At 41.5% G+C, this 17062-nt stretch overlaps 1 protein-coding gene across 2 annotated transcripts in view; it reads right to left on the bottom strand.

The window, feature by feature from the left end:
* Positions 1-17062, bottom strand: part of LOC117827242 (ephrin type-B receptor 1-B) — a 186884-nt gene that overhangs the window by 21276 nt on the left and 148546 nt on the right. The window contains exons 7-12 of one of the 2 annotated variants that reach the window (XM_034703779.1): positions 15630-15792; positions 13203-13311; positions 12166-12230; positions 6127-6249; positions 4809-5056; positions 3375-3590 (exon numbers count right to left, since the gene is read on the bottom strand). In XM_034703779.1, coding sequence (XP_034559670.1) covers positions 3375-3590; positions 4809-5056; positions 6127-6249; positions 12166-12230; positions 13203-13311; positions 15630-15792 — 924 coding nt within the window. Of the gene's footprint in view, positions 1-3374; positions 3591-4808; positions 5057-6126; positions 6316-12165; positions 12231-13202; positions 13312-15629; positions 15793-17062 lie in introns of both variants that reach the window. The other variant, XM_034703778.1, reaches the window with a different exon arrangement.

The raw sequence follows: 17062 nt of genomic DNA, 5'->3' as shown, positions 1-17062 counted from the left end.
AATCTAACTATAATTGGCTGTTTGCCTTTTCAGAGTTAGGACTCATGCTGAAATCAACTATTTGGACTGCTAGGCTTTGGACAAGACCTTGTTTTTATTAACATTAACACGAGTGAGCTAGTACAATAGAAGACTTTTTTAAATACATTTTTGTTTTTCCACTTTTTTCCCCACATTTTTTGAGGGTCGCAAAATATTGTCAATTATTGTTATCTGAAAAGTCCCCAAACTCTGTTGTACTACTGTTGAACGTTAAATAACACAACATACGTATGACACTTTAATGTTAGTACTTGAAGCAGATACGATTAGTGGAGCAATGAATGGAAAATAAATATTTTTCCATGTTTGTGCACTCACACTCTGTGCTTCCCCTACAAGTCACTATCCCAGGTTAGGCCATCCCAGTCAAACATGTCTGGACACACCCTTCCTCCACAGTCAATAGAAGTTGTATAGGTCCCCTGGTTAAAATATTTCCACTCAAATGAAGATAAACACAGTGTCATTGACGTCTCACCTAGGCTGATAATGTGCACATATTGTACTTCCCAAACACTGCAACCATGCAAATGTCATTACATTGAACAAGACAAATACAGCTGAGGCACAGCTGCATTTGCACTCACACAAACTCTTAGAAGTCCTTAAAATAATTAGCACACATCACCTCAGCAAGACCGGTGGAGTCCAAGTATTGTCCTGTGAGTCTAATTAATCACGACTTTGGTAAGCAGCCAACAGAGAGGGAGGACAGCCCCCTTCTGTCTAAAACCTCCACAACATCGCTCCAGAGTGAACCCACATCCAGGGTTAACGCAATTACCAGCATGTCCTCCCAACCATACATCCAGCATCACAGCACAGGCACTGTAATTGGTGTGCCTTGAATTGCCGGGAAAAATTAGAAAAGCAGTAGAGGGAAAGAGGTGATTAATTTGTTGGAGGAGGAGGTCGATGGCGATGTAAATCACTGCATGTCAGCACAATTTAATTTCCCTGATTCCCTCGGCCTTGTCTGCCACGCAGGCCTTGCTCGCTGATTGGTTAGCGTCAGGTCACAGCTAAAGAAGCCATGGAGTGAAGGGCGCCATGCATGGCTTAATTACAGTATAAAACCCTGCATGGGACCTGTTGACCCCCCACTTCCCTCTATGCTTGTTTGCATGTTTCCCTGAATACAAAGAATTAGGGATCAGTAGGACTTCTGACATGAGAGTCTGTGGCAACATTAGCTAGGTCTTTATGAATTGTTCACATCTGTTAGCAGATCACATTAAACTCTATTTAAGAATTTAACAGGCATATTGATGGTATCAGCCTCTCAGTACATGCTGGGTTATGAATAAAACAGCTCCCCTGCTTTGGAGGGAGCAGAAATAGTTTTGGAACTGAAGATTTCATCTGGATGGTTATGATAATAAGGCAGCACTCAGTATGAAAGTGAAATACAACCAAAGCTTTGATGTGTTCTTTTTTTTTTAAAATCTCTATCACCAAAAAGCACACCATCAAAAAACCTCAACTGTGTTGCCATCAAAACAGTACAAACTTCAAATCTCACCTGCTCTATTGACTCTCCAGATAATGCCCCTCAAGGAGACTTTGTTTGCATTAAACAACATCAAAATGCGGGGCGCAATCTATAATCCAATCCCAACCTTTTACACCCTGTTGTATTAGCAGGCTCAGCAGCGCAGACAACAGAGGTGCTGCTCCTCTTTGTTGCTACAGCAGACCAATTCAGCAAGGTTTAGCCCGAGGGGTCAAGGATACAACGCAAGCTAATCCTGCAGAGCAATTAGCCCTCAGCTACACCAATGTCAGGTCGTAGCTTCTCTGCCCACACCTGGGCTAACACTTCTTGTCAGTCAGAAGCCTTAACAGGGCTTATGCTTTATGTGTTTATTTTTCTCTTAATAAATCCAGCAGAAAGTATTTTTCGACCAAAGCTGAGCTACAAAAGGGGAAATAAAACAGAAGAAATACATTGCTTTATGTATGATGGTTTTGTTTCTTCACCTATATTTAGATGAAACAGATTATTTTGAGAACTCTCTGTTCATACCTGTGTGGCTCTGACTCACAGGCTATTTGAATGCATGCTTTTGATCTAAAGTTTTGCATGTGTTACGGTACCTCTGAAACAGTTCCCCTTATTGTAACGTAATGTATTCATATTTATCTGTAATATATACAGTGCTACCACCATGCTGTACATTCTCTGTGTATACAATGAATCATATTCAGACGGAGCCCCTGAGGCAGTTTCACGAAACAAGTGAAAGCCTCCTCTCCCAGGTAAGACTTGCAGAGTAGGATGTGTTGGGCCACGGGAGACTGGTGACCCAAAACAAGAGGAAAGGTAAAATACAGGACATGGTGCAGTGGATTTCAAATAAATGGATAGTATGACAATTCTAGGTGTATTTATAGATCAAGCTCATTGTCTTCCTTTAGGGTTTATTATATAGAAGCACACTCTTTAACCTCAATGCCCACTAAATTTAGGCAGCAACACGCATGATGCATTGGCAGTAAACAAGCTAATTTGCACCAAAGTCTCAAAGCAGAGTCAATGAGGTGATACTAGACACATGCACATGGGCATGCAGACACCCGCCCACACAGAGACACACATGCTTGCCTCTGCCTCACAAACACACTTAATATCACCAAAATAAAAACACACACACGAACGGAGGCATGCCGGGAGTCCTAATGACCTACGCCGTGTGTTTGCGGGGGTGTATGAGTGTGTTTTGAATTAGGAAGAGGAGAGGCAGAAGATGAACTAACGATGGCTGCTAATAATTACAGATCTGTAGTGTGGAGGAGTTAATGAGGAGCCAAAGCCTCCCATGATGCCCCAGTAATAATGAATGAGGAGTGAGAGAGAAGAGTGAGGGAGGGATGGAGGAAGAAAGGGGGAGGGGTGGTAGCTGTCAGTTTGAGAGGCCGCAATGCCCTTTGGTTCCTCTGCACTCTGGGCATGTCAACGAGAGAGGAGCCTTCCCAGAGGAGGCTTGTCTCCGCACTAATGAAGATGTGACAGACCCTTCGGTCCATGACTTGCAGAGTATAGGAAAGAGGAGGAAAGAGGAGGAAGGAGGATGAGGAAGGAGGAGAGACAGCTTATATAAAATGAAAGGCACTGACAGCGTGAAAGGTTTTCTTTTACTTTCAGATAGAATAAGACACTGTCAGATAAAAGCAGAGCTGATAAGACTGACAGGTAATGTTTTTTAAAGGTGCTTGAATTGCTTCATACGCAATTAAGAAGTTGACGACAGACTCAGAAGATATATAATCCAGATAGCACCATGAGAGTACAAGCGCTAACAAAATCAAAGTTGAACACTGTATTTACTCACCAGAGAACTGGTGTAGCTGGGATCAGAGGAGTCGTCCTGGAGGTAGCGTGACAGGCCGAAGTCCGACACTTTACACACCAGGTTGCTGTTGACCAGGATGTTCCGTGCAGCCAGGTCGCGATGGACATAGTTCATTTCTGAAAGGTATTTCATCCCAGCGGAGATCCCACGCATCATCCCCACCAACTGGATTACCGTGAACTGGCCATCATTTTGCTAGAGGACACAGAGGAGCCAAAATAGAAATGTTTAGATAATTCTGCTGTGATGGACACAAACAAGAGTACCTTGGGGGTACTTCTTCCAGTAGTCATCTGAGGGATAGAATTCCAAGCCTGAATGTTCTTATTTTTAATAGGGATGTGCATGATTAGCCAACTAAATGATATATCAGTTCAAAGTAAATTAAATATTACATGTTACTAAACAGACAACATAAAGTTCTTCATGACTAATGAAGTCTGTGGATATCAGAGTGGAAATGCTTTAGAATGTATCTCGACCAGCAGAGCCAGACAGTAAGTGAACCTTAAGAAAGTAGGTTTCAGGTTTAAGTTCCTACTATCAGCAGACTGATACGGTCACTTATTTCAGGTCAGAGTTGCTCCTTCTTGAACACTGAAACTAAAGTTACGCTTTTCCATTAAAAAGGATCGACATGCTGAGCTCTTTTCTTTCCTTTCAAATCCCCTCAATGTCCAGAGGAAAAGTACACTTGTAATAGATAAGCAAAATGGATTCCTGAAGCCAATCTTGTTCATTGTAGGTGTTGAAGGCATTGTTCCATTCAAGCATGCAGGCATCCATCTCTTTAGCATCCACGCATGGTGCCCCGTACCTCTGTGTGAATGCTCTGAAGAGCTAGCTTTGAACCACCGAAACACAGTAACAAATAAGAGGGTAAAGGAGATCGATGGAAACACAAGTCGGATGTGGCGGTTAGCAAAGCCAACTTCAAAGAGCCCCTTTAAACCCACCCTAGATCAAAGTGGAATAGAACACCAATCCATGAGATTGAGGGAGGAAAAAAAGTGAGTTGAATATTGATTAAGCTGTATGTCCTCTCAATCCTGACTATAAAGGAAAGAGTGAGGAGTCCATTAATAGCTCCAGGCATTCAAATAGAAATTAAAGGCTGATAGGGATGGTAATGGAAATTTCCAATTATGAATGATTGAAATCTTGTCCGTTGTCATGGAATATATTCTCTGTTGGCAAAAGATAGCTTTGGAAGGCTTATTCTAATCTGAATTAGAAGGGATTCTAAGCATGAACGACTTTTCTGGCTCTGTTTAACATTTCATTCCCAATAAGCTTCTTAGCTTCAGAGTGCAAGGTTTCTGTTCAACTTGTGAACATGACTTTGATCAGCCTCTATAACTGTGTGCAACTTTCAATGACACTGTACATGTACACTTTTATAGAATCACTCACCCTGAGGAAGGAGTCGAGGGCACCATTCTCCATAAACTCTGTGACAATCATGACCGGACGGCTTTTTGTAACGACACCCTCCAGACGGATAATATTTGGGTGGTCGAACTGGCCCATGATGGACGCCTCAGCCAGGAAGTCCCGCCTCTGCTTGTCCACGTAACCCGCCTTCAGGGTCTTTATGGCCACATAGATCTCCCTCTTACCAGGCAGCTTCAAACGCCCCTTGTACACCTCCCCAAATTCACCTAGAGGTGAAAGAGACGCAGTCAAAAACAAGAACTAATCGTCTTTTGTCTGATCAAAAAGAGATTAGACAAAAGATTAGTAGAGCTGATGAGATCCAAAGCTATTCATTTATCAAGCTTATTGGCAGCTCATGTCCCTCGGTGGAAATATTACCCAAAGTGATGTTATAAATCTTAATTTAGGCTATATCAAGCATGCTGAGTGTTGTCCAATACTCCTCCAGTGTTGCTCCTTCATGATATCCTTCACAGCGTGGCGCCTCTGACTCACAATATTCATCTATCCTAAAAGCCTGCCAAGGATCTTCATATTCCCCAAGCAAGGTAAAACAGGCAAGCGCTATCTGTTAAATATCTGGGACCTGTTTGATTAATTATCACCACCTTGGTGTCCTGCAGAGACAACACACAGTGAAATAAAAAAAAATGGAAATCTTTAATTAGATAGTCCCCTTGCATTCTTACCCCTATCCTATCTCTGTCACTTCCTAACACCTTGCTTGCTGAGCTACTCCAGGTACAGCCTCTCCAACAGGAGTATTTTAGCCTCCGTATGAACTAACACATATGGCAGCAGCATGTTGTATCAACTGTAAAAAGGTGTGCCCTATCTCAAGAGGAAGACATGTTAGAGACTAGTGGAAACACTAAGCTGAGGCTATTTTTTGCCTCTATTTGAATCAAAGCAATCTGTTGATATGAACGTCTTGACAATACATGGGGTCATTTTGAAACAAGGGCAGATTACAAAAAGTGGAGGAACATAAAAAGAGGTTTGTTGCTAGGTAGAGCATCCAAAAACAGAGAAGCCTTGGGAATACGCCACAAGGCTTGAGTTATTTCTAATGCCATTAGGTCCCAAGGTAGCTGGCCTATATGCTGGTAGTGCACTTGACATGGGCTCTTGACATGTTCCCATCACGTGTGGCTGCCAAAAGGGCTGAGCTTTCAACCTTGAATACTTCCAGACTAAGCTAGTAAACACACAAAGATATACTTAAACCCGTAACATACAGAAAAAAGACACGTGCTCAAACAGACAGATTTCTCCATGTAATATATTTTCATACCTGCACCAATGACCTCCTCGATCTTGACAGTAGAGACATCAATCTCCTTGGCGAATTCTCGCACAGCCTCGTTGGGGTCTTCGTAGGTAAAGGGATCAATGTAGATCTTCATCCCAGGGGAGCCTGAGAAGTGGGTCGGGCAGCCCAGTGGGGAGGGGCAGTTAGACATGTCGGCTCGCAAAGAGAGTTCTAGAACAACCAAAGTGCTAAATGAGCTTTCCAGGAGAAGACACTGTGCTCTTTGTTTTAATCAATGCCTACCGTTAACGATTGATGATTGCAATTGGCCTTTGAGTCACAGCCTAATTCACAGCGTGACACAGCTTTACTCACAATCACTTATATAAGCTCTTAACAATCCTAAATGGTTATTACTCTGTTTGCTCTATGGTCTACCTTAGAGACAAGCAAGAGCAACTCATAATGTAACTGAACATTAGCACACATTAAAGAGTATCGGTGGATGATTTCAGTAACTGCACAAGTTATGAATAGAATGGACAACAAAATGGTGGTTTGATGATTCAGTGCTTGGAAGAGGGACGAGGACCGGAAAAAACACACAGGGAAAGATGACGGATAGAGGGAGAGGTTGGGGTTTATATAAAGAGTAAATGTAGACAGATTTTTTTTTACCCTTTTATCCCTTACCCCAGCAGTCTCTGCTCTTTGATAGTGGTAGAACCAATTTCCCTGCAGCCCCTTCCCTATAGGAGCTCATAAAGAGATAAAACCACTGTGCTATCAACCAGCTCTTTATGCTGTTCTGCAATAGGTGAGCTCAGTTCACAGAGCAGGGATGTGTGCAAATGGAGGCTGAATTTTCTGTCGACAAGGCGGGTAGGGATGAATCAAGAAAAATACTTGTTAACTAATTCAATGCGCGTTGCCACACGACAAACATTGCAGACGTCAAATCATCATTTCTACAGTGACACCCAAGGGCAGCACTCTTTCTCAGAGCTGTTAAGTCAAAACTCAGCAGCCATGATTGGAATAAACCCATCTCCATCAAGTCAATTTGTGCCTGCTCATTTACATAAGCCACACAGAGAGAGGCAGGGGTCTCCAGAGACCGAAGCAGGATAAGGTCTGGTCTTGGAGGGATCAAGGTGACTCACCTCGCTCTTGACTAGAAGCTGATTCTAGTTAGCGCTCTAATTGCCTTGAACCTTTCCTGTGCAAATGTAATTGCTCATTAGAGATTCCATACAGATTGGATTTGAGTAAATCCATCAGAGGGTTTACAGCTTTGCATTCCATAAAGTCGTTCTATTTACAAGTGTCGCCAAGCTGTTCGCTCAGCAACGCCACTGGGTGGGACTCAAGGTCTCAGCAGGGAGCATATACACGGCAACAAACATGCGCAAAAAAAACCTCAAGTAAGTGTACACACACTACGTAGACCCATTAGCTTCTAATACACAGTGCAGAGCCCACTTTCATGTATAATTTAAAATGCAAACAGTTTATCCCTCTCTCTCCCTCTGGTACGGCCCTTCTTGGTTAACTGGACTCAACTTTTTATGGCCACTGGATAAAAAAAATAGATCCCTGCTTTAATATTTCATAGATCTTTCATCTGAGTGTACGGAGCAAGTGTATCCTAACATCAGTTCTATTTTCAGCCAATGTATGAAACAACAAGCGCGTCAGAAGAAAACGCAAACCTAATAGTGACTCTTGGGTGTTTTAAGCGTATAATTTCACAACTTTTTTTAATCAGGGGCCACATATAGGACATAAATGTAAGGTGTTGACAAACTGATTTATTTGCTTAATTTGGATTATAAATCTTTTGACAATCCCTCAGCTAGGACACAATTCCTATAGGGGTTCAAGTATTTTGTTGACTGGCATTATACATTGATGTTTCGAACACTTAACCATGTTATTTTCACCAATGCCAAGCATTTAGCCAGCAATTTGTCTGCTCCGATCATTCACTGAGTGGCACTAATGCATTCACAAATCAACCGTACAGCAGTTATGCTTACATTAATCTATCACTGGCTATGGGAACAATTAAATTACTGGTCCTAGTTTACCGGATTTACATATTGCCTAATGACAAAGAGCAATGGCAGTAAGTGAAGTAGTATCTTCATAAATGCTCATCTGTTTGAGTTAAAGGAGCTTTTTCATTCCTCAGTTATATACCAAGGAAACATAATTTCTCTTAATTGCTTTTAACTGACAATATTTGTAATTTCGCAATTGCAGTTTATAGTAATTATACATTTATGTGATTATCTACTTTGAGAAAATTACCATCAACAATTGCAAAACACTGTACTCCAAAAGTGAATACATTCCCATGCATGTCGGTCCAAGAAGCCCACTAATCTATTCTGTGGCGCTGTGAATATGAGTTTACGTCCTAAACACAAAGTAATTATCCACTGTTTGATGTCAGAAAATCGTTTATCAGACTCAGTGCAGCTTATTAGTATGGAAATCACAAAAGGGATCTAAAGTTTGTAGGGAATTAGAAGTCACATTTGTATTGATGTTGGTTTAGGCCGTCTGCAAGTCTGCACTTGTTGAAAGATAAAATTCTGATCGGCTAATGAAGATTTGACCTCTGCAGATGCTTGACAAGTTTGTTTATGCAACTTACTAACTGAATTCAAGTACACAAATGAGGTATGCAGAGGCAAAAAGAAAAGCACAGTAGCTGAAACACACCAGGCTTTAATGAGTAACTGCACCTGTTAAAAGCGGGGGAGATATAATTTTTAGTTCATTCTGGTGACCACAAAGCTGTACATTTATTCTCTTTGTTGATCCCATCCTGTACATGTGTGTAAAGTTCTGTTTTCTCTATCAATAAAAAATATTACCCTCTGTTAATCTTTTGTGAGAAATAATAAAAAAAAAGACTTTGAATCACTCAAATAATGAAACAATGACAGAGGTAATTGCCCTTTAAAAAAATCCATAGTGATCTAGTGAGTGTTCCTATTGAAAGTCTCTTTTTACCTTTGTGGGTAATGCAGAGGCATCACTATTAATTTCAGTGTGTTTCATAAGTGCAAAACTTCTCACTTCAGATTTGAACAAGCTTTCAAATCTAATTTCAAATCAGTGTGAGTACCAGATGTTAAAAACAAAGATACAAACGAACAAACCGGATTGAACATAAAGCTGTGTTGTAGGTAGTATGCAAGGGGACATTAGGGCACACAGAAAACATGCAGCTCCTTGAAAAGTCAGTCTGTATGTTAATCACTGAGAACATTCTTAGATACTCAGCTGCAGTGTACCGTATGCTGGGAATAACATTGGTGTTACTAATACTATGCTGATAAGTTTTATTGGGTAACAATAACCATCCATACCACTCCAGCTCTCCCTGTTTCTACAGTTGGAAAAGACGTGTGTGTGCATGCACATTCCAATCTGCTTGCCGTGACATCCCACAAACCGTGTGCAGTGTTGGGAGGTCTGAGTTTCATTAACATGGCCACTCACATGCACTATTGAGTTTACAGTGTGTACAGCATCCCTCTCGACGCCTGTCACATTAGGTGGGCTGGAAATGACAGTCATCACCTGACGTGTGTGGCAACAGCTTGAACAGTAGCACATTTTTGGATATTCATCCAAAACAATTGGCTGTGTGGCGCTATTTAATTGTTGTGTTGAATCTTGTAATTACAAAACTGCCAGTCAAATCTTGAGAGAATGCAGGAAAACAATGAATCATGGGTTGGAGGATTACTTCACGAGTGTTGGCGGTTTGAAGGTTGAAGAAATAAACCTATGAATAGAATCTCAAATCAGCCTCTCCTTTGCTCTCCACTTTAAATTACTCATTTGATGATTAGGGCTGCAAGCGTGTCTGATCTTTTGTTTATTCTCAAAACTTATGTTAATTGCATTTGTTTTTTCCCCAAAGATAAGCTGTGACAAAACTGACTCCTCTGCCCACAGTCGTCGTAATGAGCCTCTGGCTGCCACTGCTGGAGCTGTGACACAAAGTAACTGTGCTGAAATGCTTTGCTGTGTTAGGCTCAACAAAACTCTATCCCCCTCGAGTGAGCCCCTTTTAGACTGCTAGGTCGGCAGTACATCAGGCTTTCATTTGAGGTACAATCTCATACACTCTCTTTTGTGTGTACATGTTTTGGAAGTAATGTGTGTCCCGCTGGGCTCCTTCCCCTCATCAGTCGGTGGCAGGGTGGCGCTTAAAACATGACTCAAACACAGCTACCACACAGCCCTCAGAGATGACTGTCGGTCAGTGTCACTATGTAAAAGGTAGAAAAATGTCATTTGCATCCACAAACGCCTGCTACCTCAAGTTATTTTGCTTGTGCCACACCTGCTTTTCATCAGCGTATCCAGTCATAAAATGTGCTTTACATGCATGTCACAGATAATTGATGTCATATCAGCAAAAGACAACTGAACAAGGGAGAAAATGGAGGTGAAGCGAAGATTGGAATGTATGAAAACACTCGTGTTTAGAAAAAAATTAAAAAGCCTCTGACATGACAACTTTAAAGGTGACCTTAAAGGTATTATGCTCTTTTTCATCAAAATATATTGGTCTAAGAGGTCCCCAAAACATGTCTTTAAAGTTTATTGCTCAAAAAAACACTTTGAAATCAGATTTTGGCATGCCTGTAAAACCCTCTTTTTCAGCCCTGCTCAGAACAGGCTGTTTTCTGTGTCTGTGCCTTTAAATGAGGATGAGCTCTCAGACCACGGCCTCGGCTCTCCAGTAGTTGATCTAATGTTTACATGTTGGCTGAATATACACGGCTGCTCACAGACCCGCGTTACTTCAACCCTCTGAATCTGATCCAGAATCTGGTCCTGACAGAGAGGTGCCTGTAGCAGGACCTTTCTGAACGATTGGTCACAGATTTAGTGTTTCTTGTTGTTTTATTTGTCAGTGTGTCGACGTGTGTCTTGGTACAGAGCTGTGTGGTACATGCTGTACATGTAGCTGTGTGGTACATGCTGTACATGTAGCTATGTGGCTATGCTAACTAGCGCTAGCACTTTTCCATGAAAAATAAAATTCATCCAATAGATCTTCAAATCTGAAGACGTAGGGAGTAAAACCGACCTTTGTGTTTATTAAGACAGCCTACAACTAGCATGCCTCCCTCCTAAGCTCCTTGTTAGCACACGTGTGCAGGTAATGAAAAACGGAGGCAGAGTTGAGGGCTGAACAAGCTGCGAGCTCTGACTTCCGTTACAGACCGGAACACATTGTGACGTATGAAAAACACTGAAAACTGAAACGGCTCATTTCAGCACACATTTACAGAAAGGTGGAGAAATCAGAACAGGGGCAGAATGTTTTGTTTTTTTTTCATTTTCGGGGGGGTGGTAGACACGCCAGGGACACATATTTCAGGTAGCCTTTAATTTTGCTATCATAAAAGTACAGATAAGATTCTCACAGCAGCTAGCCACAGTGGCTCCAACGGTTGATATTTTAAAATGAATTTATCCCCTTTTTCTTAATAGATGTCTAACTACAGAAACAGATATATTTTTGGAGATGTCCTTGCATGATTCTGGTGCATGTGCCATTCACAGTGTTAGTAATAATCATAATTATCAGATGAGGCTAAATTTCTGGCTTGAATGGCTTGAATGTTTTGAACATGTACCTCAGACAAAAAGGACTGGATCCATTGAAAAGTGTTTTTGTAGGTTGTGTTAAAGAGACCGCAGATGCCAACTAAAATAATTTGTATTTGTAAATTTGTATCAATGACATTGAAGCGCATTTATTTTTGTTACTTTAACTGATTTATTTTATGTGCCAAAGTTGTGTAAAGATAGGATGAAATTTGTTGCAAGTTGATTGTCTCAGGAGGTATTTGTCTGGGAGTGACTCCCATGTTCATCTTGACAAGGGTTTAAATTCGGATTGTTTTAAGCCAAAATATTAACTGCTCTAGAAAAAAATAGAAAATTGTCTGCTTAATACTTCTAAGAGTAGACATACACAATATACGGCACCCAATACTAGCAACTAGTTCATAGGGGAAGTCAGCATCAGAATGGACTCACCTCTTCCTGTGCTGTAATGTTGCAACTTGTCACTGTAAACAGCCTCCTTGCTGTACGCCCTTTTCCTGAGGGAGTAATGAGTATAGAGAGAGGAGAGAGACAGCAGACAGAGAGAGAGAGAGAGAGATGACGGGATGAAAGAAAGTGTAAACGAGGCCTTATTACTGTTCATGTTTCTGTGTAAAGCCTGACTATGACGTGGCTGAAATTGAATCAGTTGCAGAGGGCTAGCAATGGCAAATGAAGTTTATGAAAATGAGCTGATTTTTAATTAGACCTCGATAGGATCTCTCTGCTTTTCATCTGTCTCCTCTGCCTCGGCATCAAAAGAGTCTAGCCCGTTTGATGAGCACTTTGCTTGCTCAAAGTTGCACGCAGCACTGCAGAAAATTCCACTTTCATATTTCCAAAGCGGGGACAGATTGGAATGTGACAATGTGACAAGCTGCTGGCAAATTAAATTGACTTGAATCGAGTAAGTTATCAGGTCAAAGTAGGAGTTGTTTGGTTCTTTTTGAAACTGAGTATTTTTTTTAAATAGATGCCAGCTAAGCTTTTTTTTTTTTTTCAACAAATTGGTTAGGAATACCACATGCTCTGATTTTTGCATAGTACATGTTTCAAAATATGATGTAGATATGTGGCTGTGTCTCATTAGCATTCTGAAATAAATGAAGAGCTGCAAGTTGTCACAGTTGTCGGTTTCTGATTACAAAATGTGCAAACCATTTTAATGTTCCACAAATCAATCTTAATGCAGTTTGCTATCCGACTGCAAATAGTAATAAGCAATAAAATAGCATGCAGTGCTGATGTATCAAATTATAAAGTGTTTATATTATAAATATGTCCCCCCCATATTTCCTAGGAGCCCACAGGAATATTTAGTCTGTCATCACAGTTGAACAGTTGCCTACTATTTATGTTGTTTTTCTAAGATGAGAACCTGAAAAGAAGTCATATTCAGTTCATCTGTCAGCTACAAATGCATTCATGAAAAACAAAAAGTAGTGTTTCCTGTTAAAAATTATGATTACCTGCTGCACACGATGGAAATAGCAACAAGAGAGACAATAAAGACCACTCCTGCAGCCGCTGACCCTGCAATCAGAGGAAGCTGCTCCCTCAGCTCCGACTTGAAGTCATCTGTGTAGCAAAAAGACAAAGACAGACAGACAGATAGTGTGAATGGCTTAGGTGGAGCTTAAGTAGCGTGACTGTGTTTATCTTGTGGTGTTTGTTGGAGTGTGAGTTTAGAAGGTAAAATGAGTGATAGGGAGAAGAAGAGGCAGAGCGGTCTGGGTGTACTGATGGATAAAGAAAACATATAGATCTGTCTGTTGAGCACTGCAGACTGAAATCCAGTGAGCTTAAGCAGCACTGACTGACAGGTAGTGTTGATAAAGCAGGAGAAAGACTTAGAGACAGAGAGGAGGGAGGGGGGACATACAACTGTTTGGGAGAAAGAGAAAAGGGGCCTCTCAGCCTGTACTTTTTCAAAACCTGTCAGAGGAGCGGACAAAAAGGTGCACTGGACTGTTGTTGAAAAAGGAAGTCATCTACTGTCAATCACATGGAGCCCTAACATGTTTTATGTACACAGCTGGCGCAGGCTGGCGGTTCAGAGGAAAGGCTAAAAACGCTACACAGCAGAATCCTCAGCTATCTTCTTGTGCGCCTGTCTTCCCCTGACTTTGGCACCAGCAAACCCTGTAGTTAAAGCAATGCACAATTTAGCATGCTGCAGGCAAATCAGCTGCTTCTAAACCCAATCCCCCGTGTAGAATGGGCCTATTGGATTAAAGTGATAAAGGAAGAACTAATGCATCTTTGGAGCGGTGTACGAGAGCTTGGATATATGAGGAAACCCAATGTGACAGGAATTGCTAGCTCTTTTAACTTGCACATTTATCAAGTACATTTCAAGCAAACAGCGTGAATGATGTTCCAGACTCCCAGGCTGTCCTGTTCTCTTTTTGATGCATAATAGGCATGAGAGGCCCAGATAAATCTCCTCCTTCACCCATATGAGAACAGTGATTTTCCCTTGACAGCCAGAAATCACACAGTAACCTGTTCCAGTGGTAAATAGGCTCTTATTACAATCAGTTAGGTCTCATGGACTCGGCCTTTTATGCGACTAAGGCATCAGTCACCCTACTGATGGACCGGTCACCCTTTTTTCTCTACACCTGCCAATCAAGGTTGCACTGCCTGCGAGTATGTGTTTGTGTGCAAAAGGACACCACGTGGAGGTTTATGAAAATGTCCAGAGAGCAAGAACAGGACAAAGAGTGGGAAAGGTGACTAAGAGACAATGTGGCATCTTCGCATGACCATGGAGCGGACTGACAGGGCGAGAGGAGGCCGTCAGAGGTGGAGAAGTGGGTGTGATTGTCAGCGCTTCTCCTGCATCTGCTGCTAATTGCCTTGACGAATGTCGTGCTATGGCAGCGAGCCAACGGATGAGGCTCTTGACGTTGATGCTTGTGTGAGATAGTGCAGCTGTGTGTGTGTGTGTGTGTGTTTTGACGTGTTTGAGAGGAAGATCATTTGTGACCGTGAGGGGGAGCGAGGGGGCCATGACTGAGTCACTACATCTGCTCCGCACAGGTAAATAGCCACACTGATCACCTTCATCATCATTATTATCCTTCACATCTTGCCCTCCCTCAAGATCATCACCATCTCCTTCATCTTTATCACCGTAATTAGCGCAATGCATTATGGAAATGTCACCCCGTGTTTGATACATTACGAACCATGGCCATAGTTGGGTCCGAAAAGGAACAATGAGGTGCATTTTGGCAAATCTTGTGATTGTTATACATGAAGTCAAATGCTAAATCAATCCCGAGTGAATCATGCTGTTGTAATTTTAGCACCAGATTTCACTGCCTGGCAAGACTATGAACAAGAACTACATGAATAAGTGATGCGCAAACACACATCTCCTTGCACTTACTCTAATAAACAGACTCCTGCTACCTTGCCAGAGAAACAGGTGTTGCTTCTCCCTTCCCTTCTCCTACAATCCTGCCCCTCCTTTAGTAAAAAAAATAATAATCTCATCAACTACTAATCACAGCTATGCATTCTGGGATGGTTCTCCAGCAACAGAAGGGGCCGGGGTGAAAAACCAATTAGCAAAGCGTTTTGGATCAAGCACAGTTAGTTGCACAAACAAAAGACACTCAGTGTTGTACATATTCAAAGCACCCGCACACATAATCTCAAACCTGAGCATGGAGGAAATTAATTTAGCTGTAGAAATAGAAGTGCAATCAAACATTACAGTTCCTCTCTATAATCTCTGACAAGTAATAATGCAACAACAAACACAAAGAGTGGCAAGAGTGGTGGAAAAAAAAAGGGAGAAGGGTGTTTGTGTGTTAGACAGAAAGAGAGAGAGAGAGAGAGAGAAAGATAGAGAGAGCTGTTTCTCCTGGCACAGCCAGTCTTACCATCTGTGAGGGTTTGGAAGCACATCTTGCTGCTGTATTTGCCAAAGCCGGCCACAGTCCTTGCCCGCACCTGTACCACATAGACTGTCCCCGCCCTGAGGCCCTCCACACGGGCAGTGTTAGTTTGGCTCCGCAGGATGGTGGAGTTAATCTCAGCGTGGTCCTGAAAAGGAGCAATGAACACAGGAAACAGGTTAGACATGATGCACAGAGAAGATGGCTGCTGGAAAGTGTTAAAACACTTTAAGGAAAAACCTGGCACTACAAGATCTACTGGATGTGGAAGGAGTATGACAGTTGGGGAACACACAGGCTTTCTCAAAATGCAGGATAAAATGCAGACACATTCAGGAGGAAAATCAGTTTAGATTTCATATTGCAGTTTTTGTAAACCAGATATACAGAAGTAGTGTCCTTTTGATAAACAATATTAAAGATGAAAACATAGATAGTAGAGTAGATCAGGGTGTCCTTACAAGCGATATGTTAAAGGCAAGAGGAAATGTATTTTATCTTCCCTAGTTTTTAATGAGACTTTGGTCTGTTTGAACTTCAAAATCCAACAAAACTGCCCGCATAATACACAACAAAACACACATAAGCAAACCAGCCAAATAAACGCCCACTACTTCACAATCAGACCGTAACACATATATATGATATGGTAATTAAGGGCAACCAGTGCTTGCACATTAGAAAGAGCAATAGCTGCTTCTGAACTTTAATAAAACAGCATTGCATGTTTGTCTTTTCAGATGTGCTGTATAATGAATTTGAATATTTCATCGTTTGGTTGTGTCATAAAGGCTTCTTTGTAGATATAATGCAGGTCAGATTTTCACTGAAAAACAAATTTTATATTAAAGAGAACGTTATAAAGTATGTTTATTGTAATGTTCAATAGAGGGTACACACTGATGGCACGTTCCCCCACATGACACACCCCCTCGTTTGTATTCAGTGGCAATATGTCCATCAACATCACAGCCTTTAGTAGGAGTGAACCGGACGAATACCTGCAAAAATTGAAGTAATTTGGACTGATGTGCGGACACCAACATGTTGGCAAAAACTGGGATTTATAAGCTATTGAAGTACACGATGCAATGTGTGTCAAAAATTAATTGAATGGTTTTACCATCTGATTCAGTAGCACAGGCACTATACTGTACTTCTGTTGCTTTCACTTGATGAAAAAAAAATACATGCAAAACAGAAGTCACTTTAAATTACTGATTTGATTTTTATAGGCGATATATACCTACAGGTAAACTATTTTCGTCTTTCACCACAAAACTATACTTAGGGGCGCTGGTGGCCTAGCGGTCTAAGCGCCCCACATACAGAGGCTACAGTCCTCGTCATAGGGGTTGCCGGTAAGATTCCCGACCGGTCGACCAAAAAATATAACTTAAAAAATATATATATATCCT

Source organism: Notolabrus celidotus, chromosome 15 (assembly GCF_009762535.1).
Source record: "Notolabrus celidotus isolate fNotCel1 chromosome 15, fNotCel1.pri, whole genome shotgun sequence".
In the NCBI taxonomy this organism is placed as follows: Eukaryota; Metazoa; Chordata; class Actinopteri; order Labriformes; family Labridae; genus Notolabrus; species Notolabrus celidotus.
This window is presented reverse-complemented; position numbering and strand designations above follow the sequence as displayed.